General features: G+C 46.8%; 10 protein-coding genes across 10 annotated transcripts; 5 read left to right on the top strand and 5 right to left on the bottom strand.

The window, feature by feature from the left end:
• Positions 1-117: 117 nt before the first annotated feature.
• Positions 118-1,052, bottom strand: EYB26_002932 (uncharacterized protein; the record flags this gene model as incomplete). Its single annotated transcript, XM_054262236.1, has 4 exons — positions 118-472; positions 541-791; positions 861-961; positions 1,019-1,052. 4 exons carry the CDS (start codon positions 1,050-1,052, stop codon positions 118-120), a joined length of 741 nt encoding a protein of 246 aa, XP_054118211.1.
• A 366-nt stretch (positions 1,053-1,418) lies between these two features.
• EYB26_002931 (uncharacterized protein) lies at positions 1,419-3,969 on the top strand (the record flags this gene model as incomplete). The annotated part of the gene is made up of 2 exons (XM_054262235.1): positions 1,419-1,467; positions 1,817-3,969. 2 exons carry the CDS (start codon positions 1,419-1,421, stop codon positions 3,967-3,969), a joined length of 2,202 nt encoding a protein of 733 aa, XP_054118210.1.
• A 643-nt stretch (positions 3,970-4,612) lies between these two features.
• On the bottom strand, positions 4,613-5,476 carry EYB26_002930 (uncharacterized protein; the record flags this gene model as incomplete). The annotated part of the gene is made up of 1 exon (XM_054262234.1): positions 4,613-5,476. One exon carries the CDS (start codon positions 5,474-5,476, stop codon positions 4,613-4,615), a length of 864 nt encoding a protein of 287 aa, XP_054118209.1.
• A 2,582-nt stretch (positions 5,477-8,058) lies between these two features.
• On the bottom strand, positions 8,059-8,370 carry EYB26_002929 (uncharacterized protein; the record flags this gene model as incomplete). Its single annotated transcript, XM_054262233.1, has 1 exon — positions 8,059-8,370. The coding sequence occupies one exon, from the start codon at positions 8,368-8,370 to the stop codon at positions 8,059-8,061; it is 312 nt and encodes a 103-aa protein (XP_054118208.1).
• Positions 8,371-10,488: 2,118 nt separating this feature from the next.
• On the top strand, positions 10,489-12,009 carry EYB26_002928 (uncharacterized protein; the record flags this gene model as incomplete). Its single annotated transcript, XM_054262232.1, has 5 exons — positions 10,489-10,543; positions 10,617-10,760; positions 10,817-11,162; positions 11,225-11,781; positions 11,846-12,009. The coding sequence occupies 5 exons, from the start codon at positions 10,489-10,491 to the stop codon at positions 12,007-12,009; spliced, it is 1,266 nt and encodes a 421-aa protein (XP_054118207.1).
• A 534-nt stretch (positions 12,010-12,543) lies between these two features.
• Positions 12,544-13,585, top strand: EYB26_002927 (uncharacterized protein; the record flags this gene model as incomplete). Its single annotated transcript, XM_054262231.1, has 2 exons — positions 12,544-12,741; positions 12,806-13,585. 2 exons carry the CDS (start codon positions 12,544-12,546, stop codon positions 13,583-13,585), a joined length of 978 nt encoding a protein of 325 aa, XP_054118206.1.
• Positions 13,586-14,348: 763 nt separating this feature from the next.
• On the bottom strand, positions 14,349-15,577 carry EYB26_002926 (uncharacterized protein; the record flags this gene model as incomplete). Its single annotated transcript, XM_054262230.1, has 4 exons — positions 14,349-14,392; positions 14,445-15,001; positions 15,064-15,406; positions 15,460-15,577. The coding sequence occupies 4 exons, from the start codon at positions 15,575-15,577 to the stop codon at positions 14,349-14,351; spliced, it is 1,062 nt and encodes a 353-aa protein (XP_054118205.1).
• A 2,398-nt stretch (positions 15,578-17,975) lies between these two features.
• EYB26_002925 (uncharacterized protein) lies at positions 17,976-23,654 on the bottom strand (the record flags this gene model as incomplete). Its single annotated transcript, XM_054262229.1, has 4 exons — positions 17,976-19,358; positions 19,419-22,523; positions 22,580-23,531; positions 23,587-23,654. The coding sequence occupies 4 exons, from the start codon at positions 23,652-23,654 to the stop codon at positions 17,976-17,978; spliced, it is 5,508 nt and encodes a 1,835-aa protein (XP_054118204.1).
• Positions 23,655-23,728: 74 nt separating this feature from the next.
• EYB26_002924 (uncharacterized protein) lies at positions 23,729-24,216 on the top strand (the record flags this gene model as incomplete). The annotated part of the gene is made up of 5 exons (XM_054262228.1): positions 23,729-23,742; positions 23,796-23,877; positions 23,952-23,993; positions 24,057-24,160; positions 24,210-24,216. 5 exons carry the CDS (start codon positions 23,729-23,731, stop codon positions 24,214-24,216), a joined length of 249 nt encoding a protein of 82 aa, XP_054118203.1.
• A 23-nt stretch (positions 24,217-24,239) lies between these two features.
• Positions 24,240-26,556, top strand: EYB26_002923 (uncharacterized protein; the record flags this gene model as incomplete). The annotated part of the gene is made up of 2 exons (XM_054262227.1): positions 24,240-24,801; positions 24,854-26,556. 2 exons carry the CDS (start codon positions 24,240-24,242, stop codon positions 26,554-26,556), a joined length of 2,265 nt encoding a protein of 754 aa, XP_054118202.1.
• Between the last annotated feature and the right edge of the window lie 555 nt (positions 26,557-27,111).

The raw sequence follows: 27,111 nt of genomic DNA, 5'->3' as shown, positions 1-27,111 counted from the left end.
AAGAAAGACCCATAGCTATAGTGTCATTATATATTTCATCAAGTATCCCACCGAACATGTAACAATACGAGAATAGCCCAAAAAGATACACAAATAGGGTACCAAATAGTCGTGAATTTACATAACAATACAGCAATCGCCCAGCTTCCGCAACACTCTGGGTAGAATCTTTTCAACAATCGCCTCAATATCATCTTGTTTACCGGGTTGCTGGCCATGTTGCTGACCATATTGTGGTTGCTGTTGACCAGGATATCCACCACCACCATAATGAGGTTGCTGCTGCTGAGGATATTGTTGCTGGTGTTGTTGATAAGGCGGCATCTCCGCTGGACCACCCGTCAAATTGACATAGATCCTCCCCGCATTCTCTTCTGTGGCATATTGCAGCCCCAATTCGCGACAGACTTGTTCGACTCGCGGTTTGATTTTTTGCACGTGATTGGCGGAGTGGTTTCCCTTTCCGACGATCCTAAAACCATCATCAATCAATAACCCTAGCAAGGGGGGGTGAGGAAGAGGAGAAAAGGGGGGACGTACACGTGTAAATGCGTCTGGCCATGTTGGCGCGCATACTTGATCCTCTCCTCAAGGATATCTTCCGCCTCCTCGACAAACTGCCCGTGCAAATCAATGGTATCCTCAGGTACTCTGCCCGAGGCATTGTTTTCGCGGAATATGAATTCGGAGGCTTGTTTGTTGTAGTCTTGCATTCGGCGGCCGTGCTCTTTGCCTTCTTCCGAGAGCTGTTTGGCGCGGGCTCCGTCGCCGTTTTCGTAGGCCTGTTTAGACTGCACACCATAGAAAGTGATTAGCTTCGATTGAGAGAAAGAAAAAAAAGATGGTGGATTGCAACATACCCGTTCGAAACAATTGTTGCGCTTGTTCGCTTCTTCGCGCGCAAGGCCGCGAAGGCGATCGTATTCCTCTTCGGATTGACTGGATTGGTCGTGATTGAAGGCTATCCATTATCGGATATCAGTTGAGTCCATGGTTAGAGCAGATGAATTTGACCTACCACGACTGCCAATGTGCTGCATTTGGTAAGACATTTTGATTGAATATGCACGCGTTGTATGTATATGTATATGTAGATGTAATATTCACAAAAAACAGAGCGAACAAGAGCCCAATTGATTTCAGAGGATGGTTGGGGAACGAAGGGATCGGACTCTGGCCGACCATCTTGACCAGGGCCAATCGCCAAGATCAGCCAATTAACGAATTAAAGCGACAACATGCGCCGGAAAATCGAAATGCCGAGATGAGAGATTGAGATCGCGCTATTTTGGGCAATCAGCGACGATGTCGATCTTTTTCTCCTTTTTTTTCTCTCTATCCCCACTCTTTCTGCGGACTTGCGAGTCCTTTGATAGGATTGTAGTCGCTGTATTGGATGGGCTGATAAAGGACCTACCATGGATCGGCCGAACCTTAAGTCGATTTGCCATTACAGACTACAGAGAAGTACGTACTCTGTGTTTGTGTGCGCGGAAATGGTGATTGGCATTTGCAGCTTTAGGGCTAAAGCTCTAATGATCGGACAAACTAACTAACTGTCGGATTATCGACGCTACGATCCGGGGCCTACAGCGCCGTACGCGTAGTGAACATATCGCGCACCGGAGCGGGATTACTATATCCCTAGCGCCCCCGTAACAACCTCGTATATAGCCACCTAGCCATCCCCGAGCCCCTACGGTTTTGGGGATCAGTCTTTTATAATGGAATATTTGTACTTATAAGCAGGCTCACCACGTAGGGCAGTTGGACCGCCCTTGCTCCCTATTCTATGCTATTGTGATACGGAATACAGCTAAACCAACACTGATCAGTGATGCCCTTAATACAAGAAACGGACCCTCATCAACTGCCGTACACCGTCTTCCCCTCAATTCAGACGTACTCGTGTGGAGAGAAGGAAACACCGGATATGCAGGAGAATGGACCGGATCATACAAATTACTAGCAGTCAACAATGAGACGTGTATTATCGAACTTCCAAGTGGACCGACCTCATTCCGGTCAACCGCCGTCAAGCCGTATCATGCTGAACCCGAAGCACAGCCAAATGGTCCTATCCCCAGTGAAAAAGACGTTACCCAGCCCGACCCTGAGAAAAGTATCCAAGAAGCCCCGGAAGCCTCCCCCAAGGCCATCTCACAGGCTATGATTCCACCTCTGCCGTCAGTCGTGATCCCACAATACGAACCTAAAGCAAGCAGCCTACCGCGCCCCCAACGAGATCGTCGCCTACCCGCACGGTATAGAGAAGATTACACGCAGCATACATTCCTTGGCCAGTTCACACAAGAGCATGAGGATGAGTCACGCCACCAATTCGCAGCTGCCGTATTAGCCCGATTCGAAGGCTCGCAGCGAAAAGAGGTCAACGGACTGCTAGAGCGAGGAGTATTCGAATACGTTCAAGAAAAGGATATCCCTCCAGGCACGAGAATCTTCACAGCAAGGTTCATTAACGACATAAAGAACCCCGGCACCGACAAAGCCTTTGAGAAATCGCGCCTCGTTGTACAAGCCTACAACGACGGAGACAAGGAATACGTACTAACACAGTCACCGACAATACAACGAGCCAGCCAACGAATCATTCTCTGCCTTGGCATGATTGTGGAAAACGTACGATATTATATTCGCGATATCACGCAGGCCTATATCCAGTCAACTACGAAGCTCAACCGCGATTTTTACATACGAATCACACCGGACCTCGCAGAATACTTCCCCGGAGCTACGTTTCTCAAAGTTGTGCGCCCTCTCTATGGAATCCCCGAAGCAGGCAACCACTGGTTCCGTACGTATCACAACCACCACACGGAAAAGCTCAATATGGAGACGTCGACCTACGACCCATGCCTTCTTCACTGCTCCGATTCAAAGCAAGGATTTGGTATCGTAGGCATGCAAACTGACGATACTCTTATCGTCGCTAACGACACCTTCGCAGTACGAGAGGAGGAAGAGATTCAACGTGCTAATATTCTTTGCAAACCCCGAGAAGAGCTAACGATTGATAACCCGCTCAAATTTAATGGTGCGGTTGTTACAGAGACTGCCCAGGGTATTACCCTCACCCAGAAACGCACCTGCAGTCATATTCGGCTTGTACAAGATCAACCAGCGGACACTACGAATTCACGTGGCAAGGTACGAAAAGATGCCACGCCGAAGGAACAATACATTGCCCAACGAGCCCTTGGTGCGTATATCGCTTCAATGTCACAACCTGAAGCCTCCTTCGATCTTTCCTTCGCAGCACAGACAACGGACCCCCAGAGGGACGATATCAAGGCTCTCAATAAGCGTTTACAATGGCAGCTCGACAACCCTGAACGAGGACTACGATTTGTCAAACTAGACGTACGAACTCTACGTCTTATCGCCCTCGTTGATGCTTCATTCGCCAACAACAAGGATTTGTCTTCACAACTCGGCTACGTTATCGTATTAGCAGACGAAGCAAACAACGCGAATATCCTCCACTGGTCCTCTACGAAGTGCAAGAGGATAACGCGAAGCGTACTCGGCTCCGAAACGTACGCACTAGCCAATGGATTTGATGCCGCAGCTGCAATCAAGTCAACTCTCACGCAGCTACTCCACCTTACCGAACCACTACCTCTCATTGTTTGCACCGATTCAAAGAGCTTGTACGAATGCCTCGTCAAGCTTGGGACGACACAGGAAAAACGCCTCATGATTGACCTCATGTGTCTACGCCAATCATACGAACGTCAAGAGATCTCAGAGGTCAGATGGATTGACGGCAACAGCAACCCAGCTGATGCCATGACAAAAGGCAAGCCATGCCACGCTTTGCAAGAGCTTATTGATACGAACAAGCTACGTATCAACGTTAACAGCTGGGTGGAAAGGACAGCTACGACACGCAGCCCTGAACCTAAGGCTGTAAGATTTGCTACACCATTGGAGTCCCCGGACCAGTAGCCGTATGGCTAGATGCCCCAATTCGCACCATTCTCTTGCTATTTTCCTATGCCTCCTTGACATTTCTATTCACTCTTTATATGCCTGTTTACCACACCAGACTGTATGTCGTTCACTACGCGTTTTTCCTTTCTTTTAGAGAGCTGCCAGTGTCGGATTATCGACGCTACGATCCGGGGCCTACAGCGCCGTACGCGTAGTGAACATATCGCGCACCGGAGCGGGATTACTATATCCCTAGCGCCCCCGTAACAACCTCGTATATAGCCACCTAGCCATCCCCGAGCCCCTACGGTTTTGGGGATCAGTCTTTTATAATGGAATATTTGTACTTATAAGCAGGCTCACCACGTAGGGCAGTTGGACCGCCCTTGCTCCCTATTCTATGCTATTGTGATACGGAATACAGCTAAACCAACACTAACTAAACAGCGGAAACAAAAGGAAACAACGCAAGAAACATTTGACTATATAACAGCACTGCCAACCCATAAACCTTGAAACATGCGATATAGTCATTAGTTATTCATTACTTACATAGTAGTCAACCCCAGCTGGTACGCCGACCCTTGGAACCGCCCACATAGAGGTAGGTTCCTCGGAAAGATGCATTGCATTGCATTGAATTAATCAAATCAATCAATCAACGATACTCAGACACGCGCCTCTTCCACGTCTCTCCGCCATCCTCGGGCCTTCTGCGGAACAATTGTAACGATTCACTGTACTTGAGAACTGTCCGGTGATCTGCGTCCTCTGTGTTCTCGTGGCAGTCGTTCTTGTCATCGTCATATCTTTGAATAAACACTGGAGTTATAGTATCCGTTCCGTCGGGAAATATCGATGCAAATGGTGATGGCGTGATTTGTGCCCCTTCATCGTCTTCGAGAGGGCCCGAAGACCCTTCTACAAGCGAAGAGCCAGGTGACGAAAACGACGAAGAGGGAGGATATGCCGAACCACTACGCTGTATCGGCTTGGATTCAGTCGTAGATTCACCCGTTGCTGCTGCTATCCTCGATGATTCCCACACCATAGTTGTAAAATCTCGCACAGCTGCATTGCTCGTACTAGAGCCAATATCCCCCAAACCCGAAGGATCAGTCGTGGTTGTGGCGGCAAGAATCGAATCCGATTGGAGCTGCCGCTCATGCATCCAACTACTTCCAGGACTGCTCCTTGTAGTAGTAGCAGTGCTAGCTTCAAAATCGCGATCAATTCGCCTCTCATCTGCACGATCATGTTGGTGTCCTCTCGCTAATGATGCAAGTGACCCACTAGTCGGTAAAGGGAATGAGCGCTGCGCTGAAATAGCCGATAATGGTCGTAGTATGTCTGAGGCTAAAGGGGAATTCGTTATTGGGAAAGATAATGGTGTTGTATGTTGTGGGGGTGGTGTTGATGGTGATTCATGCCTCGTGAATTCTTCAGTTTTTGTATCATCTCTCGTTATTTCATGCATGCCCTCATCTTTCTCGTCGCCGTGTGCTCGCCGTGGTTGATCCATTTTTCCTTCCCTCTACCCAGTATGATTCGCTCTCTTTTGGGTTTGTTGGTCTCTTCTGCTTATGCAGATACTATGCATTCCCTGAGCACCGCCTAACAAGAGTAGAAATCAATCCCGTGCTGATGAACTTTGTCTCTAATTTATATTGGTAAGACTTCGCCGCCTGAGGATAGTCCCGGAGATCTTTTTGTCTCTACGAGATCACTGCAGGCACAGTGGACAGCTTAGGTTGACAGACAAACCCTCTTCGAGACACAAGAATTGCCTCCCCCTCTCTCTTTGCTTAACAAGGCCACGTCGAGTGGGTCATAGACCTGTTTTGCTCACTCCCAGATCAATGCAGCCAGGCGGATTAGGAGTAGTGAAGGTTGTAGCTAGCGTTGAACAGCAAATAGGCGACAGCTAGGCGAAAAAAAGGTATGCAAGCCAACCCTGGGGTGTTCTGATCCCTATGGTACAGTCGTGTTCAATCTGGAAGCAATTCCAAAAACCTGAATATAAGCCTCTTATCTAATGCTTGGTGGAAGGCTTGACTTATATGCTCAGTCGGCCTACGACGAACCAAGCTGGCGGGACAAACAAGGACTATTTCCTCCAAAAAGCAACCAATACGAAACTCCGGCTAGGCTAATATTTATTCCCTTATTTCCCAGTCTCTCACCCAAGAAAGCAAATCATAGCTCCCTACAAGGCCGAATGAAAGGAAGGGGGGGCGCTTTACGAATCGAGTGGATTTCAGCTACGACATCCAACGCCACAGCCGTAATGATACAGGAATGGAATTTGCAACTAAGAGCTGGTGCTGTGCCATAAGCTTCCCCCATGTTGCTGACCTTCCCCTTGGGATTTTGAGATCGGAGATCCTTAGTAGGAAACCTTAAACGAATCATCGGAATTGTTGAGTAACAGTATATACCCCGTACGGAATATGATAGGAGGTTTGTTGTGTGCTAAGAGGCGTAGTGTAGAGTAGAGTATGTAGGGTTAGGTTAGTGGCGTAGGAAAAGGATATGCGAGATAAAAGTATCTAGGCAAAAGGCGAAAATCGGCCTGGGAATAGAATAGTTCAGTATCGGATGACTCTAGAACATAAGATTGATTGTCAGCTAGAAGGAGGGATTACAAATAGATAGAGTTAAGGCTGTTAAGCTAACGAGTGGATAAACCAATAGTTGAGCCCTAACGGTCAATCACAGTACGTATAAAAAATCCACCGCGGATGCTTGGAAGATACTCCGTTGTAGTGGAGGGGTAATGACCACATGCAGAATGATCATAATCTGACATGCTGCAGTCCGATCCCGAGTAAGAGGACATAGATGCATGATACATGTTCAAACTAACTGACAGTCTAACATAGATGCATGTGGCCTCATCAAGACCCAGACAGAACAAGAAGAGCCTGAGACATAAAGGGCAAACAGTACGAGACAACGCCAATGCCGAGACGTAAATGGCATTTTTTCAGCTCAGCCATGGATGGACGAATGAATGAGGCAACCTGGAAGCTCATCAAAGTTCAAACTCTGCGCAATTAGAGTTCTTAGTGGGCAGCCAGGCTATCCATAGTAGTGGGGATCCATTACAGAGTATACTACGTACATATCCTGGACTTCAGTCTTGTACTCTATAGACTTAGAGTAGAAAATGAAATGCCCTTGTACTACAGAGTAGAGCAAGCAAGCAAGAAGATGCATGAGAATTGGCAGCAGCTGATTGGGCTGGCGATATTACCAAAGCCGGGGAAGAAAAAACGGCCAATCACATCACGTGGTTCTCGCTAGGGCTGGGGACTTTCAGCTGCGCCGGGTCTGATGCTTTGTCCACAACGCCTCTGCTACGTAAGTTAGTAGATTAGCTCCCCTGTTCTTGTCTAAGTTTCTAGTTATCAGTCTTTGGCATCTCTGGTCCCAAAAAGCGGTCTCACCGACGAATCGCCCTGTGGCGCAAGGAGGATGCATGCGCCACTTCCCTCGCAGCCGATTGTGGCGCAGACATCCACCTTCAGTCGACTTCTCATAGAGTTCAACTACATAAGTTATACCTCGCCTCACTCCTCTCCACTCTTACGTACTATGGGACGCATTGGGATGTTATTCTCGCCTTAGCTTAGTCGCTATTAATGCCATCCAGGCAGCAGGATTTTGTCTCATCAAACTGCCTTTCGGCGGCGACATCGACTCAATCATGGCAGGATCTCCATCCATGTAGCTCACGTCAGACAGACGATTGGCACAATGATAGTTACTACACTATCACAGCTTACCCCGTAATCACTGTGGAAATTGCGACGCCTCCAGGCCTTAATACGCTTGCTTTATAGGGTTTCCAACTTCGACTCACTGCCGTGTGGGACAAACGACAATGACGCCAATTCCCGAAGACTTCTTTTCGAAGGCCACCTCATAATCAACATCCCGTATTCAGTATAATGCATCTATTTCATAAGATTCTGCTGTTTGTTGTGTATTTTGAGTTCTAACGGGAGGATCGCCGTGACAGGACCAGGACTGACGGGATCCTTCCGGTAGCCTGACGCACCCCCTAGCTCTCTCTCCTGGCTCGATCTCTGTAACCAATGTTCACATATCTTCCGGCACACGCTGGAAATCTTCCAACAATCTATCAAAGGCCACCCTCCGGCACATTGGGCATAATATCAGGGTTTCTTGTGCAAATTTCGGCTCAAGAATCCATGCATTCAACTTCCACATCCCATCCTTTTCCTTCAACCCCCTAAAATCATGTATAGGACCATTATTCGCGCCCGGCGTATTGCTAAAGGCCTCGCCAGCACGGAAATGTTTCATCAATGTCGTGCAGGTGATCTGCACCGTCTTTCCACCCTCGTGGATATCCACACGGGCACTGGCAATCGAGTAGTGCGTGTCCATTGGCCTGACAAGGTCGAAGCGTTTTTGACACAACTCATCCACCCCCTTTGTGGTTACTCCCGCGATGGTGGCGTCGGCGTTACCGGGGTCGGATGTTGTCCAGAAGGAAAGGAATACGTAGTTTGCAATCGTTTACGTCGAATGAGAGTGCGCAGCGAGTCATTAAATCGGCGAGTTCCTCGCGGTCTGTGACGAGGGTCAGAGATTTGTCGCAGGGGCATTATGTATATTGTAGTGTAGGAGTTCGTTTTATCGATCAGTCTCTCATATAAGTGGTTGAGTGATCACCTAGGCGGCTTATGCATTGTGTGCTGAGCTACCGATCAATTGATCATGGGATTGGACAGACCTATTCGTAATCGGTCAGACAATCCCTGCTAGATAAGTACTTAGATTAGTATTCTTTTCGGTCCCTACCACAACCAACATCTTTATATAATTTCAGTGGTTGTGGTTCGCCATGTTGGTCCTGAGTTTGAAGTTTTTGTACTCCATTACTCGGTGATGCGGTCCGCACAAGCCGACTACGATCGACGCTAAGTTTGAAAAATATACAAGGATGACATCCCATCACCGTGCTCAATTCAAGCTGACGGTTGACCAAATAACTTGGCCACAAGAGCTTTGTGCACCTGAGTGAATGTTATATCTGATTTCCCGCTCCTCCTCCGTTTTGTTTTAGGATTACACTTCGTCCTCGTTGCAAGTCTTAGTGTTGTCTCTTAAAAGTCCGATGACTAGAACGGATTGCTTATCAACGAACTCCGTATGAAATAGGTACTGAATCTGGAAGTGCTGTTCTCTATAGACGTTGAATATCTATCAACGTGGAGACGGCACCGCTCTACAGCATTTCTAAGAATTAAGCATGAATGTCTACGAATCAGTTTTCTGTTTAAGGGAATCCTTTCATTGTTTTTTTACTCTAAAGAAGCCCAATATTTGGCTTTCGGCTAAATCTAAATGGAACAAGACGTTCACCTGTGGCATCACCCGAATTGTCTTGAAAACTCGAGAATTTCCTAATTAGGAAGTCTCTGTGCCCGAACCCTAAAGCTCCCCGAACCTCGTAAATCACGATGAATCATCCTCCGCAGTCTAATGGGCCAGGTTGCTACTGACATAACCTTGGAAGAATTTGGGCATTACTCTTTGTCCGGGTGTGTAGCGTTTGATTTGGAATCGATGCTGATTACTTGTCTTGCTCCGTCTGAGACGTGGACTACGGTGTCAGACTGTTTCCAGTAGTATGTTCCCGTGAAGTAGCAAGTGAGTATGTGAATGTAGGTGCTTTCTGGTGGACGGCACTCGCATTGGCAAGCATCAAATCCCTATAGTTCAGGGACACCTCAGTTCATGTAGTTCGATGAGAACTTCATTCTCTGCAGGTTGTGGGATGCGAATTTCCTCGAGGCTCAGCAAGTCGACGCCGTCTTACCGTGCAAAACCTATTGTTTTATACTCTTCGTGGCCATTTTGTTCAGTACCTATTGTTTTGACCCAAATTCACTCTCAAGTCTAGGCGACCAGACATCTATCAGTCTACTGTATCGATAGCAACTCACGCCCTTTCATCTACATATTTAAGTAGGCCCATAATTACAGCCTATACGTTCTGCAGATAATTAAATATTGATGCTATCTATCCCACGAGATCTCAATGTCCACGAATAATGCATTGTATCCATTCAAAATCTTAATCGACTACATAATTATACCGTCGGTGGAATTATCGCTGTATTCGGCGTATGCATTCACCCGACCGGCTTTGTTGTTAGGGCTTGGTACCTTGCAGAAATAAGTCTCCGAGCCAGGACTAAGAATTGCGCCGTGGCTAAACATGATTAGCCCTAATTTCATCACAATAGAGTTTCATTGTACGCAAGTAAGGTTCAATATCAGGAGATCTTTTGTAAAAATGGTTGCATGCAGCTCGATAACAGGTGAGAAGGTATTATCGAGGTTGAGCTTCGATCCTTTAATGTTAGGTCTAGTTCAGTAGATTTAATACAAAATGTGCTTAATATACCATACTGATAGGAGTCCTCTGGTTGCACCTTTATTCGAATAGCCATTCCAATCAAGTTGCGTCACTATTCTAACTCAGTGAAAAACAGAATGTCCTTCAAAAAGCATGGCCGTCAGTACGATCTCATCGTGCTTGGAGCGACAGGTAATCCCTTGCCCTGGCCGTCAACGGTATTTTGGGGACTTTGATGTTTCGTATTGACTCGTCATTTACCTAGGATATTCGGGCCGGTTGACAGCAGAACAAATTACGATCAACCTTCCATCAAATCTGAAATGGGCAGTAGCTGGTCGTTCAGAAGACAAGCTCAACCACCTCGTCTCTCGATGCATGGATCTTAATCCACATCGTATCCAGCCAGGCATGGAACTTCAGAACCCAAGTTAATTCTGCCCAACGCACTAACATTGACCGAAGCAATCGAAATATGCAACCTTAATAATGAAGAAGTCTCCGAACTAGCGAAAAAGACATTTTGTCTAATCACCACGGTCGGTCCCTACGCGCTTCATGGAGAATACGCATTCAGAGCCTGCGCTGAAACAGGTACACATTACATTGATTGCACACCCGAAGTTCCATGGACGTTGGAAATGATCAAGAAATACGAAGCTACTGCCAAGGCGTCGGGTGCTTGGATGATACCTCAGTGTGCCATGGAATCTGCGCCGTCCGACATTCTCACCTGGGCGGTCGCTGAGGAAGTTCGGTCAGAGTTTTCGTCTCGGGTGGGAGATATTGTGATGGATCAGCATCAGTTGACGTAAGCTCACTCTCTATTTACTAACTTAACTATATGCCAAATAACTAACCTTGATTTTGAAGTTCTATTCCATCCGGTGGAACATTAGCTACCATCCTGAACCTCTTCGGCCAGTACCCTCTCAAGACCCTTCTGCAGTCGATTGAACCATATGCCCTATCTCCCGTACCAAATGGCCATCCACTCCCCAAACGATCCCGTTGGTCCTCACTCACCGGTGTCCACAAGATAGCAGGTCTCCCTCTATTGTCAACCAGTATATCCGGCAAAGCAAACGCAGCCATCGTCTCTCGCACATGGGGCCTATTCAAGCAAGAACCCAACTTAAAAAAGGAGTTTTATGGGCCCGAGTTCACTTATCAGGAATACATGTATGCACCTGGCTTCGTACGGGGCATGTTGATGCACTATTTTCTTGTGACGGGTGGATATCTTTTGTTGTTGGCACCTGTTCGGGCGTCAATTAGACGGTTTGTCACAAAGCCGGGCGATGGACCAGATACAAAAAAGGCTAAGGAGGAAGTAATTGAATTGCGAGCTGTCGCTAAGCCAGCTTCTAAAGCCGGGGAAAACAGGCAGGTCCTTGGGAAGCTTACATATCACGGGAGTATGTACTTTTGTAAGTTGTACCTTCAATCCAGCCAGCTATGAAGTGAAGATCTTTAAAACTCACATTTTTATAGTGACAGCTACATTCCTTGCGGAAGCAGCGGCAACGATGTTGGAGGAAGACGATTCTTCAAGATTGACAGGGGGAATTTATACGCCAGCATGTCTTGGGCAGGGGTATATTGATCGGCTGAGGGGAGTTGGTGTTCAAATCAGCACCGAGATACAGAATCTATAGTTTTTGTTACAGAAATTCCATTATACTGGTAATATCATAGCTGATATCTTTTGTTCGCGTGATTTATGGAACGAACGCTCAAGACTCCTTGCAAGAGTTCCAGTCCCTTCAAAGTTCTTTTTCTAATCAACCGAGTCGCAATTTAGCCAACTAATCAATCTATTACATTCTAAATAAATGTAAGGCTTGCAATCTACGCCCACCATGTTGCAGCTTTTCGTTGCTTGCTGGATGAGGATGGACAGTTAGGGCTAAGCTTAGGGCTTGGATCATGAAGAAAAGTCATGTGACCTTCATGCAGCTTACCCAGAGAAGTCTAGTGCGGACCCACCGGTTTTCAATGGATAAAGCCGAAGCTAAGTGACCACCATTACGTTTGTATACCAGAGTACTTGCCTCCACATCATAAACCTCAGAATCGCTCGATTGCGACGGACTACTATCCAAGCCGCGGAGAACATCAAACGACACCAAGGCAATAATTTGGGACGAGATTAACAAGACAGTCTCCCACAAGGGGAAACTAAGAACATCATGGCCCGCGATATCTATCAATCGCAACCACTACATGCAGAGCAACAACCCTCGTCTTCTAATGGAGACACCTACACAATTGACATAATCAACCTGAATAACCTCCTCGCCCGCCTAGAGCAGAACATATTTTTATCTTCGTCAACAGAGCACCGACTTATACAGCAATCTCATCTTGAATGCGTACGAATAGGCGCTGTACGTTCTCTTCTATGTTCATCCACTATAAACAAGATGGCATTTACTGATATATTTCTTATAGAATATCGACTATGCGCAAACACTTATAAAGAAGATTGACCGCTCATTACCGGCAGTAAAAGCACCCGCGATACGGCACGAGCGAACAACAGATCTCACAAAGAAGAGAGGAAGATATGAGAAAATCAAGGAGAGATTCGATTGGATCAAAGAGGATGTCGAGAGGAGGATGGGTCGAGATGATGAAGAAGATGTACAAGATATTGACGAGGAGGATGATATATGGGAGGGAATAGCGCCGGTTGAAAAGAGAGCAGCGGTAGCAGAACTCGAACCCGAGGTTCCGAATAATCTCATCTCGTCGGAAGAGACAACTACAATACGACAACGCCGTCCTGATAAAACTTCTTTGCCTCCTACAACCTCATCCACAACCGCAGCCTTGGCCAGCGGAACATCGACGTCAACATTCCCCGGCCCAAAACCCACACCAGCAACAACAGCACCGCCAATCGACACAAAAGAAACAGCTCTCGCCACCCACCGCACCGAACAAGAATCCTTGACAACTAGCCTTTTAACGCTAGCCACCCAACTCAAATCCTCCTCCGAAGCATTCCAGGCCTCGCTCGAAAATGAAAAGGGAATCCTTAACAGAGCCGTGGAAGGGCTGGATCGGAATATGACTGGAATGGAAGCTGCGGGGAAAAGGATGGGAGTGTTGAGACGAATGACTGAGGGGAGAGGGTGGTGGGGGAGGATGATGATGTATGCTTGGATATTTGGGTTGTGGATTGTGGCGTTGGCAATTGTATATTTGGGGCCTAAGTTGAGGTTTTAAGATGTTAGGTGTTCTGACATGGAATTAATGCCATTTATTATTCGAGAATATACACTGGGCTCTGAGGCTTCACTTTCGGGGACGTTGGTGAATCCGAGAGCTTGATCATTGATAGTAAACAGTCACGAAGGTGGTTGATTAGATAGGAGATACGCAGGTATATTGATGCCGATACGTACCAGATGTACCAATGGTACACGAATGGGAAACTACAAGACAACCATGGAGCCAGAGGCAGGAACCGGTACAGTTAAGTTCGGAACAAGAAGACACCAATCCGGAACATATCCTCATTTTCACCTTGCCTAAAAGCAAACTAGAAACGGTCAAGAACACAGAGGTATAATCAAGTAGACATCAGAAAGTAAAAAGGAAAAAAAAGGAAGCGACTGTATTGCAGAGAGAAAAAAGAAAAAGAAATGATATGCACATCCATTAATTGAAAAATGACATGATCAAATCAGTTTCCATTTTTCCACCCGTCGTCGGGATGCTGAGTGATATGAGAGTTTGTTGGTTGGGTTAGATGATACATCGAAGCTCATTGCAAGAAATAACAGACACAAGAAAATGGATAAAAGCCTCGCAGCAGAAGTACGTCTCAACGCCAAGTTTTGCCACGCAATTAAAAAGAAAAATAAAATGGAAATGAAGAAAAAAGGGAATATAAAATATGCAGAAAGAAGGGAAGAAACGAAAAATCTCATGTAACAGTTCTAAACATCGACGTCGATAGCCATAATATCTTACAATGGCTCATTCATTATATCAAACCACACAAACGGAGATTCTCTTGGATGATAATATCTGTAACATGGTTAGTATTATATTTGATCTAGCAGGGACAAGTCGAACGTACCATTGACGGCTGCCATGACGAAACGGATTTGGTTGGTATCCGTAGCGCATGTGAAGTGTGTATAGATTTGCTTCTGCTCGGCCTGATTGAGCGAAACGAAGCGGTTCAAGATATAGTCGCAAGCAGCGGCGTAATCGGCGCCACCCTCGTAGTCGGGGAAGTAGTTCTTCATGGGGCTGACAGGAAGCTTCTCCTTGAAGCGGTCGATCTTGTTCAAGAAGAGAATGATGGAGGTCTTAATGAACCACCGCGAGTTACAGATCGAGTCGAACAAGGTCAGAGCTTCTTGCATACGATTGACAGTCTCATCTTCGAAAAGGAGCTGGTCGTACTCGGAGATGGCGACAAGGAAGAGAATGGTGGTGACATTCTCGAAGCAGTGAATCCACTTCTTACGTTCGGAACGTTGACCACCAACGTCGAACATGCGGTAGGTGAGGTCGCCAATAATGAAAGTGGTCTCGGTGATACCGGTTGTCTTGACACGAGAACGGAGAACGTCCTGGTCGCTGGGAAGATAATCGGGTTGAGCAATGCGCTCAATGGAGTCAAAGTAGCTAGTAAAGTTAGCTTGTCCTGCATTGAATTGGCATATACAAGAAATGTGAATAAAACATACTATTTTGCAGAGTCGTTGAGTTGGTATTCGCGGGAGCGACGGAAACACTCCTGAACACCGGCGTCATGCCAAAGAGCCTGGATGGCACCGCCTACTTCAGGGGGAAGGCTGTCACCCTCGATCTGAGAGGGTTGCATAAAGATGGTCTGAACATGGTATTCGGCGCGGGGGTCCTCGAGAGGAAGCTCAAGGGACTCCATGGCTTCCAGAATGACACGCATCGACTGGACAGTGTTGCTGTAGATGATTTCCTTGAACGATTCCCGTTCATCGCGGGAGTAGCCACCCTCATTGATGAGTTTCATTTGTTTCAAGATGGTGGACTTTCCAGATTCACCAGCACCTAGAGTCTCTATTAGAAACGCCTAACTAGGACGCGAAATGAGGATAACTCACCCAAAAGCAACATCTTAATCTCATTGCGCTGCATCATCTTGTCACGCTTGAGCTGGTTCTCAATCTCCTCATTGCGCGCCTTCCCCTCCTTATCCTCAGTACTCATTCCGCAACCCATTGTGAATAGTGGTTCGTTGATTCGTCAAAAAAATGGTTAGGTTAGATGGATGGTGGTCGAGTGATGACTTCCTAGCAGAACTGGGGTTGTGTTAGATGATAAGAGCAAGAACGGTAGGCATGTGTTGAGGAGGAAGTCAAAGTAACGATGAACGTGACTGAGACGATAGGTGTACGAGACTTAAAAAGTGCATTGCGTTCCAAAGTAATGACCCATGGGTATGTAGTATTTGTTTCAGAGTCTCCAAAGAGACGACGGGGGATTTGTTTGGGACGTCAAACGGAGTGACCCAACAATAGAGCCGCGGACGGTGCAATAGGGTGTCAACAAACAGAATATCAACTCACCACCCTGGTTTCTGGTAAAGCCCAATGATAGATCGGACCGAAATGGACGGAGAGAAAAAAATTCGGAGCGCAGATTAATAAGGATAATAAGAAGAAGTAATTGGCAACTTTGTCTTTCTCCTGAGAGTGGGCGGCTCGACAAGTCAAGGGAGAGAGCTTTGGTAAAGCAAACGGCTGAAGGACTGAAAAGAGAAATGAATAAGAGAAGCAAATGAGAAGAAAAAAGGATACGATCGTGGTGTGATCTATTGGAAAAGAATCTCAGCAACGATCAAATCGACTCCGGGGTAGAAAACGATCGATCAAGGTTGGTTGGAATTGGATGAAGTTCGGAGGGAAGAAAGAAGAAAAGGGTTGCCCGTGCTATGTCGCAGCACCGCTGGATGGAAAGCGGGAAAGTGAAAGGGAGGAGGGCAAGGAGGGAAGGGACAACGGAAAAGGGTGGTACGGTACGTACTAGTGTTGCGTAACTTACAGGGCCCGGCTCACTATTTAGTTTTTAGGGCCGCCGTAGTCCTGTTCGGGAAGGATCGTGCGTTGAGTGATTGGCTGGTCGGTCGGCAGGGTTGGACAAGAAAGGTGACTGGCAGTGCTGATTGGCTGCAGAGCGGCAATTAGGTTATGCGCGCTGTATCAAAGGGTTCTTGGGTTACAGACCAATACAGGAAAAATACCGTGACTTGATGTCTCGCAGTTCTCCGTGCTAGCTAAACTAACTTAGTTGTGTTATTAGATAAGTTAACTAGTTAACTAACTAACTAACTAACTTAACTAACTAACTAGTGGTAACTAGTCAATTACTAATCGACTGAATCGTGCTTCAAGTTAGTTAACCATTCAGACAACTACGTGGTAAGGATAGTATGATACCGTCTTTGAGAGTCTTAGTCTCTGACTAGTAGAGATGTCTGTCTCGTACGCCGTCCGTCCGAGAAAGGACCAGCCCAGGGGGGGGGATATGGTGATGAAACGACCAGATCAATGACGGAGCTATATCAGACGCTGACGGCCGGTGATTGGCCACGGCTAGCGGCCGTACCATGTATCAGTCGCCCCATCAGATGGTATCAGCGCCGAAGAATGTTCCGCGCAGCTACACCAGTGTATCACATCATATGTTGATATCGCTGGGTATACACTGCTTACTATACAGAGTAGTCCGCATGATATCACTATCCATCGTATACTTGCGAGGCGTCAGAATGAAGTGCGTGTTGTAGACATGATCGCAATGGTCCTGATCCTCTGACACCCTGCTAGTCATGCAAAATGGCTGGGCCAGGACGTGCCCCGTACATGGCTAGTTCGTCCGGAAACACTCTATCAAGACTAACTAGTGCTTTCTACTACAGACCACTCCGTACAGAGTAGTTAGTACTCTGTACTGTCTACAGCACTGTACTCGCTACTCTGTAGAGCAATTCAACGGACGGCGGACCTGAGCCAGGGGGTTGTGTGATCCTTGTGGGTACATGGTCACCAATTGGGTGGATGAAACAGGAGGGAGACAGGGTGTTATTGGGTTAGTGTTGGTAATGTGGAGAGCAACCCTTTGTATTCTCCAGATTCGATCTAGCGGAGTATGATACGGGAACAACGTGTACGGATTGGGTATGGCTGACGAAAAGACTAGAAGATTTGGAGCATTCTCTCCCCTTTCCTTCGTCTGTACTCGTGTAACAATGCTGGATTTGCGAGATTGTGCGAGTCCGCTCCTTTATATACGTTGTGTTATTAAACCAGATGGGTCCTCTCGCCACGTGTTGCCAAAGTCTTCTACGCATGAATCCGATTCCGATCTCGCAAAAATTGTGTGATACCCACATGCCTGTTAATTTAGACTCAGGGACATCTAATTTTTCAAATCCCACAACTTATCTAACATTTGCAGTAAGTAACTCAAGATCCACATCAAATATCCTCGCTATGACACGATCACCAACACAACAACAGTAAGCACAATTCAACGCCATGTAGTTTATTTCTTTCTCAAACACTTCCCTTTCCTTTCCTGACTTGACTCAGCATATCTCATGTAAAATACTGCTCGTCTATGCCTCATCAGCCCCCGACAAACACGTCAACGCAGCTTGTAACTCATCCACAATCTTCTCCTCGAGACGGTTCTCAGCACCCGAAGACGACGCATGAAGGGGCTTTTTACGTGCCAACTCGGCCTCCTTTTCACTAGTAGCCACCATGCGAGCCCGTAGACTTGATCGACGACTGAGTAATTCCTCAATATCCTCTTTGAGTTGTGATTTGTCCCATTTCAAGTCCTGGATTGTCTGGCTGTCGACTCCCGCGCTGGGTCCGGCGGTTCGGTATCGCTCGAGGATGAAGGAGATGAGAGACAAGGAATAGGCCTCGGACGCCATGGAGAGGCAGATTCGTTTCTCGGGTTGAGAGGACGCCGATGATGCTGTCCCTGCGTGTATACTTGCAAATGACTCCGCTACGCGGGTCAGTCGTCCTTCGAATTGGTTGAGGAATGCCGCTACTTCAGATGCGGCGCGACTGACGTTGAAGAGCAGGTTGAGGCAAAGAGGTAAAAATCCTTCCCTCCATATGGCGTACAGGCGAGGTACTGGGTCGAATGGGCCGAATGTCTTGGCTTGTGAGAGAATACGAGTCAATCGGCTAGTAGAAAGCTTCATGAGCACTACCTCGACAGCCAAGTATTCTGCCAACATGGGAATGGCCGACAGTTCTACCAGGAAAATGATGCTCAGTTCTCCGTAGACCGGATCACCTTCAATCGTCAATTGGTCAGCCCATGAGAAAAGAGTAGTTGCGTATCTAGCCGTATCGTTATCCTCAATGTGAAAGACAATGTGCTCGTACAGTCTTTCTGCATCCTTGACTCGTAGAGCCGTCTGTAAGATCGCCGTGATTATGGCAAAGTCTTTCGGCGAGCACCGCTGCGGTTCGTCGTGCAGGTATGTCGTAAGGGAGCGGAACCCTTGTGCTATCACGACTTTAATCACCTCCAGCACAATGGTTAGATCGGGTGAGAGATCAGGTTTTTTCTTCTTGTTCACAGGTTCAGAAGCAGCAGATGGGAATTTTGCGACATGAAATTGGAGCGCAAGGAACAAAACGTTTAGCAGACCGCGGTAATAGTCTGTATTATCATGGATCAGGGCATTCTCGTAGGTAGTGCCAGATGCGCGCATTGCTTCCCATACAACCGCTAATAAGTCGGTCATCTCTGGACCTTCGGCATTGCATTCGACCAATCTTTGAAGCATCGAAAGGGCAAAATCCACTCTTGACTTTTGCAGCTTAGAAAATATGGGCTCCTCAGGAGTCGGACGCGTATTTGCAAGTAGGCAGTTCCGCACAATTAGCGCCATTGACTTTTGAATCTCTTGGTCCGGACTAAAGTCCAACGCATGTTCAATAGCGAAAAACTTCCAGCTATTGAACAGAGTCTGCATGGTGTGTGGTTAGCAAAACAATATTTATAAAACTCCTTTTGGTAGAAAACCTACAACTTGCGCTTCTACCACCGATAGATTGAGATTCGCCCGCTCAAACTCGCTTGCAAAGCCCTGGTCCTTTTTTCCTCTCCAAGAAAAGTCGTATGACAGTAATTTATCTGCCAAGTATAAATCATAGTAATAGTCCTTTCCCAATGGTCTTATCTCCAGAGCTGTGCGTTTCAACTGTTGAAGATGACAGCCTGCGTATTTCATCTCAAAGTTCTTCTTCAGATTGGCGTGAAGCGAAGCGTTATACCCGGAGACGTCGACGGCATTTTCGGCGTACCAAAAGACCAACGGGACAAGCATCTTAACAAAGGTTTTATCCCGAGCCTCCTTTGCCGAGTGCAAGTAGATCGCACACAAATTCGCAGTGATAGCAGCAATTTGAATCAAGCTGATTTGTGTCGTGATGGGCTCGCTTCCAATTTTTAGATGAGAAACATAATTAACAATGGAGCTGAAGAAGTTTGAATGGTTGCCCAATTGAGGTGTCGCCCAGGGCCAGTGTTCTTGCGCACATGAGATGAATTCGAGCAAGGATAACGAAACTATGGGATCGAGATGGTCAATATTTGCCAAAGAGTCAAGGGCTGTCTTGAGGAACGGTGTGTTTCGCATCTTTGGCGCTTTTTCGTCGCCTTTTTTGAGCTTCATTGAGTCCCGTGGTGAGCTTCCTGTAAGAAGATAAATAGCAACCCATTGTTGACGTTTGCCGACAAATGCGGATAGGAGCCGCCATATTGACACCAGCAAGGTCATGTCAGGGAGGGGTTTGTCAAATTGCGCGAGCACATCCAGAAAAAGGCAGGTTGATTCCGAGCCTAAATGGCCAAGAAAGGACGCAGGTTCTTTCTCGGCATCCAAAGCTGCCTTGGTGATTAGAAGTTCTAGAAGAGTCACAACAGGGAGGCGGAACTGGTCATGACAACTATAAAGCTTCACTAGAACAGGGGCTGCTTTGAAGAGTTGATCTTCGAGGAGAGATACAGTAGACCCACTCAACTGCGCTGCCTGTATCAATCTTGTAGCCAAGTCAAGGGTAGTAATAAGTTGGCGTTCAACGTGCTGTAACTGGCGGAGATAGACAGTGCTAGTCGGTATTTGTAAGCCACCGAGGATAATGCGCAGAACAGGATTTAATGGCAGTTCTTCTCTCGATTGAGGTCGTAGCACGTCAAGGATGTAATCTGCTGATTCTTGGAAGACAGCTGTAAGTTTAGTCTGGTGACTGTCCGTTTCATCAATACCATATGTGAAATAGATAATCCTCTCAAAGTTTCGGGCCAAAACAGCGTCCACCTGAAGTCTATGCTCCGGTTGATTGAAGCGCCAGTTACCAGAACTGTTGTATACTTCAACCATCGAACGTACAAAGTTGGATAAGACCTTGCTAATGACGTGAGAAGGCACACCAGCGCTTCGATCAAATGTATCGACTGCCTTGGCAATGGTGCGCGTTGTTATTTTTCGTATTGCAGCATTTGATATAGCATCTTCCACAATAGCCTCGAAGAGATCAGCACAACTGACGAGAAAGGGATAATTACCCGATGTCACCTCGCTTGCCGATACAATTGCCGAAAAACGACTTCCTTGACCACCAGGGCCTAACAAGCTACTCCGAGACAAGAATGGCCATGTGCGACTAGGCATGAAAGTAACAAGAACTCGAACGAATCGCATGCAGGCAACTGTAATGTCAAGCAAGTCAGAGGCACCAGACTGCGCTCCAGTACTTTCCAAACTTCGTTCCAAGATATTTAGGATAACGGATATAATGTCACTGCGTTCGTTCAAACCTTCACTGGCTATCTCAAGTATCTTCTTCGGTCCGGTTTCGTCGTCGGTTAGCTGACACGCAGCCATAAGATCAGCAAGCAGTCCGATGATTTCGGCAATGGCTTCATCATCCGAGTCAGGCATACAACCACCTTTATTTGCCCATTCTTCTAGCCAACTACCGAGAAAAGTTATGCTCGAGTAATTGTGGTACCACATGATAACGGCTGGTTTTGACTCTGAAACTACCTGGCCAGTTGTTGTTGGCTGAAGCTGTAAAGAGCTCGCAACAACGAGAGCGGTTTGTGTATCAGTTTGATCATTGAGCTTCGCGAATGTCGAGGCGATCATGGGAATCGGCTGGACGAGCGAAACGAAATTGGCGTTCTCGTCTTCACGTATCGTCTCGTAACCTTGGAAGTCAGGAGACACCATTTGAGTGAAAGTTTCCATGGCATCCAGCTCGCTCAATATCCGATCAGGACCAGTTCCGTTTATTTGATCCTTGGCGGTCAAGGCTCGACATAATTGCAAAAATGGTATGGATTCATAGGGAAAGCGAGATCGGGCAATGTGGAATATTCGACTCATGAGACCCTCGTCATGGAGAAAAACAGACCGGGGGTCACTTTGTTGAGTGATGTAATTTTCTTTTTGCGCCTGTAATGTATTTGTCGAAGCATTTAAGATCGAAAGTGTTGCCGCAACTAGCTCTGGAGAATAGTCAGTAACACGCGAGCTGACCCGGATAATTCCCATTAAAGAATTGCGAATCCATAGATTTGTGATCAAGTCATCGATGGCGGAAATTGAACCGACATTGGAGGCAATATTGTTGATTACTTCGAATACCTGGCCCTTTTCGATGGCCCCGACAGTCAACACACCCACGAAATCGTCTCCAAATGCCGGAACCCGCGCCATGTCTAGCAAGTCTTCGTAAAATGTCTGCTCGAATGAGCGCGTTACAGATGCTGAAGGCTGATTGGACTGGAAAGAGTCGACTGCGCTGTGAAATTGTTCCATTTCTCTGATATCTTTTGCGGCTTGTGCAATTTCTCGCATAGCATAGAGTATTGCCCCCCAGGCGAAAGCTGCAGGACTAGCGCTCAATATTCCCATGTCAATAGAATTGAGCAAGACTTCGTTGATCTCAGTAATATGTGTACGGGATAGAAGATACGGTTTAGACTCGGACAGAGCCTCTTCTTGCGACATACTGCCATTCTTTAAGACCAATGCCAAAGATTCAGGAAGCTTCAATAGACCAAGTGTAGTAACGGAAGCAAGGACCTGCAGGGACAGCCTGAGCACTACTGGGTCCTCACATGGCTGATGAAAGAAAAGGTTAGAAGATGTCTCATCAATCATGATCTACTTATACTTACTGGGTTAACTGGTTCCATGAAGCTGTATTCAGCCATGAGCCGCAGCCAAGCCAAAACAACTTCTCCACTGGTCACCACATCGCAAGACTGAACATGCAGATAAATAATCTGCATGATGTGCACGACCTCATCAACAAGTGATGTTCGCCAAGCATTCTCCGTATCAAAATTGCTCTCGGAAGCAGACAGCCATCCACCATCCGTCTGGAAATCGCTCAAACGTTTCTCGATGGCTTTGATAGCATCAAGTAGAAAGCGCGTACTCTCAGTTTCCGCTGATCTATTTTTGAAAAGTTGCTCTCCCAAACGCGTGAGACCATCCTCCCTTATGAACTGCTGGCCATCATGTGTAAGCGGTACGAGACGAGCATCGGCTGGAATCTTCCCATGTAAAAAGGCGGCCAATAATTTCCTCGAAGTTTTCACAATATGGCTCTTTTCCGACAAATAGATATTTTGTATCCGTATTCGTCTCAACTTTGCTGAAGCGAAGTCTGTGTCTGAGCCCCCATGAGCCTTTTTCAGAACCTCTTTCAATTGAGGGCCAGCCAGAGACACCCGAAAGCTATCCACACTTGCTGCATCTTGCAAGCTTGTCGCTTCTTCTTCAGAGAACCTTCCTAGCAGTCGAGCGTTTGGTCTAGTTTGCCATTCTTGCACCGTGATTCGGAGTGCCGCTACCTCGTCGATGTCGGCTTTTTGACTCAGCCACAGAGCATCGGCTTTAATCTCGTCAATCAGATAAGCTGCCTGGGGCGATGTATCGACATGAATAGCGGCTGTTTTGGACTCGAATTCGGATTTGGATTTTGTGGAAGGCGGTTCGAAGGGCGTAAAGCAATTCGAGAGCAAGCGGACGCTTTCAGGTTGTGATAGGAACGATGTTATGTAGTCGGAGTCATTGCTGTTATCTGATGGTGATGTCAGAGCAAGAAAGACTCGTTTCCAAGACCTATTCCAATTAGCATGAATACCGCATAATGTGTAATGTCCCTGGGAATCCCTACAGAAGCTGTGCGTCCCCAGAGAAACACTTGTCCAGGGACGCGAAATAGGCTTCCGGAGCCGGAGCCATTACTGAAGCAGCTATATCATTATCCAGCACAATATAATTCGAAGTGAACCAGAGCAAAGAGGATAAAGCTAGCGATGGTCGTCCACTGGTGAAGTGAGTGAGGCTGTTGGTGGTTGGAGCTTCCGTCAAGGGTAAATAAAGTCGTTCATCAGATTTGAATGAGCTAAAAACGAAGCTTCCCGCCGCAACATTCGCACCAGCAAACCGCGACAACCCTGATTTGGTTTAGCGCCACATCGGAATTATCCCACCTTCCTCCATCTTTGAGGACATCTTCTCTGAATTATCAGCTGACAGGTGCTGCAATCTTCTTCTCGAGATAAATTCGTGCAATTGCAGGTATTTTGTTGCACCAGCTCTGCTTTTACTTTGGTGATTTGCAACTTACTTGTATCTATACAGCTCGATTCTCGCCACTGCTGTTGTATGTTCACCGCAAAGAGACGATTCGAAATTGTGACTCATTCGGGTGGCCTCTCCAGTTTTAAGAAAGCAACTCTGGAAAGGTAACCCACAATCAATTGCCCTTCTCACTTTTGTAACTAACATATGAAGAACTTAGAATTGCACACTCAATCGCTAAAAATGGAGAACGGACTCGTTGATTATTCCCCCCACCATCCTGCGGAGGTAAAGAAACTTGACTCTGCCTCCAACGTGATCCTCATCGACAACTACGACTCATTCACTTGGAACGTATACCAATACCTGGCTCTGGAGGGCGCTACAGTCACCGTCTTTCGCAATGACCAAATTACTCTGGACGAATTGATCGCAAAGAAACCGACCCAGCTCGTTGTAAGCCCTGGTCCTGGACACCCTGAGACCGACTCAGGTGTTAGTAGAGATGCCATCAAATACTTCAGTGGGAAAATTCCGGTCTTTGGTGTTTGTATGGGGCATCAATGCATAATTTCCGTTTTCGGTGGCAAAGTGGATGTAACTGGCGAGATCTTGCATGGCAAAACTTCGGTGTTGACACACGACTCGAAGGGAGTGTATACAGGACTTCCTACCTCATTGAACGTCACCAGATATCACTCACTTGCTGGAACTCATCTCACTCTTCCGGACTCTCTTGAGGTGTCTTCATGGGCGAACATAGATGCTGGTCGAAACCCAATTATCATGGGATGCAGGCATAAGGGTATGTTCTCATGATAACCATGTTCGAGATGATGGACTAACAATCAGTGCAGAATATGCCACGGAGGGTGTCCAATTTCATCCTGAAAGTATCTTGACTGAACATGGAAGATCGATGTTCCGAAACTTCTTGAAATTGCGCGCCGGTACCTGGAAAGAGAATGAAGCTTTTCTTTCCGCAGTTTCCACTGGTACCAAACCGGACAAAAAGACATCCATCCTGGACAAAATTTACACACACCGAAAGGCGGCAGTTGCTGCTCAGAAATTGATACCGTCGCAAACCCCTGAAGATCTCCAAGCTTCCTACAACCTCGACATCTCGCCCCCGCAAATATCATTCCCTGCCAGGTTGAGAAAATCTCCGTATAACTTAGCGCTTATGGCCGAGATAAAGCGAGCTTCCCCTTCAAAGGGAATTATCGCTGCTTCGGTTTGTGCACCCGCCCAGGCTAGGAAGTACGCTATAGCTGGTGCAAGTGTCATTTCAGTTTTGACAGAACCTGAATGGTTTAAGGGTAGTCTTGATGACTTGCGTGCCGTACGACAAAGTCTTGAAGGATTTCCCAATCGTCCCGCGGTCCTAAGAAAGGAGTTTATTTTTGACGAGTATCAAATTCTTGAAGCGCGTCTTGCAGGTGCTGATACAGTGTTGCTCATTGTCAAGATGCTTAGTATCGAATTATTGACAAGGCTGTACAAGTATTCGCAAAGTCTGGGAATGGAGCCATTGGTTGAAGTCAATACCCCAGAAGAGATGAAGATTGCTGTTGAACTCGGCTCTAAAGTGATTGGAGTGAACAATCGTGACCTCACCAGCTTTGAAGTCGACTTGGGCACCACTAGCCGGTTGATGGACCTAGTTCCAGAAACCACTATTGTCTGTGCGTTGAGCGGTATCTCAGGGCCTGCCGATGTACAGGCGTATAAGAAGGATGGTGTGAAGGCGATCCTGGTGGGAGAGGCATTGATGAGGGCGAAAAACACAGCGAACTTCGTTTCCGAATTGCTTGGCGGAAACACAACCTCACAAACATCCAAGAGTTTATCACCTCTAGTCAAGATCTGCGGTACAAGGACTCCAGAGGCAGCACGTGCCGCTATCGAGGCCGGTGCCGATTTGATCGGGATAATTCAGGTTGAAGGTCGCAAAAGGCGAGTATCCGATGAAGTTGCTCTACAAATATCAAAGGTTGTCAAAACTACGCCTCGCCCATCCAGCAACAAGAATGTCAATACGGATGCCTCGATATATTTCGAATATTCCGCGAATCTGCTCCGCCATCCTACTCGTGCGCTTCTTGTTGGAGTTTTTGCCGGTCAACCTCTGTCATACATCATTGAACAACAACGCAAACTAGAACTTGACGTCGTCCAGCTACATGGAGATGAGCCTGTCGAATGGGCTAGCCTAATACCTGTTCCCGTCATTCGGAAATTCAGCCCAGGCGAGCTTAGTCTCGCACGTCAGGCTTACCATACGCTTCCTTTACTTGATTCTGGTGCTGGTGGCTCAGGAGAATTATTAGATTTGTCATCTGTGATTAAAGACTTGGAGAACAACGATGGGCTTCGTACTATTCTCGCTGGTGGTCTCAACCCTGAGAACGTAGCGGATGTGATCAAAAGTCTAGGCAATTCGGCTTCAAAAGTGGTTGGTGTTGATGTGAGTAGCGGTGTTGAGACTAATGGCGCTCAGGATCTTGAGAAGATTCGGGCTTTCATCTCAGCTGCGAAGTCACTAAAGATGTCTTGATATACTCAAATAGCACTCATTCTCGGGAGACTTATTCTGTCGCCACATATACAATAAAATTACCTTATTCTTCTCACCCCCTGCTCTTTCAGAACTACTCACTTCCATCTTACTCCGCCTCCCCTTGTTTGGTGGCGTTTGCGAGCTCAGATACACTTCACTTTCTGCCTACATCTACTCATCTCATATCTCTAGACTACCCAAATCTCTTTATTTATGCTCATACCAGTGAGAGCTTCTCAATTTACCCCAGTCATCAATCAGCAAGTGAGTTATACCCTGTGCCTTCGTAGCTGAAGAGTTTTGAGGTCAGCATCCTTCTCTCACCTTTGAGGATTTGTCGACAGAACTTGAACCCTGGAATTCTTCATCTTTCCTTCTCACTATCATCGCTGCTTATCCTACTTCCTCTTGCCTGCGCTTTCTTCGTGGTTCCACTTCATACATTATCATTTACATCACGAAATCCTCATTTACTCTTCCATCTACTTCTCCATCAGTACCCCCATCTACTCTCCTGTCTAACTCTGTTATCTACTATCTGCGTCTGTCTTC

This window comes from Talaromyces marneffei, chromosome 2, assembly GCF_009556855.1.
Source record: "Talaromyces marneffei chromosome 2, complete sequence".
Classification (NCBI taxonomy): Eukaryota; Fungi; Ascomycota; class Eurotiomycetes; order Eurotiales; family Trichocomaceae; genus Talaromyces; species Talaromyces marneffei.
The sequence above is the reverse complement of the archived record's forward strand: the minus strand, read 5'-3'. Positions and strand labels throughout refer to the sequence as shown.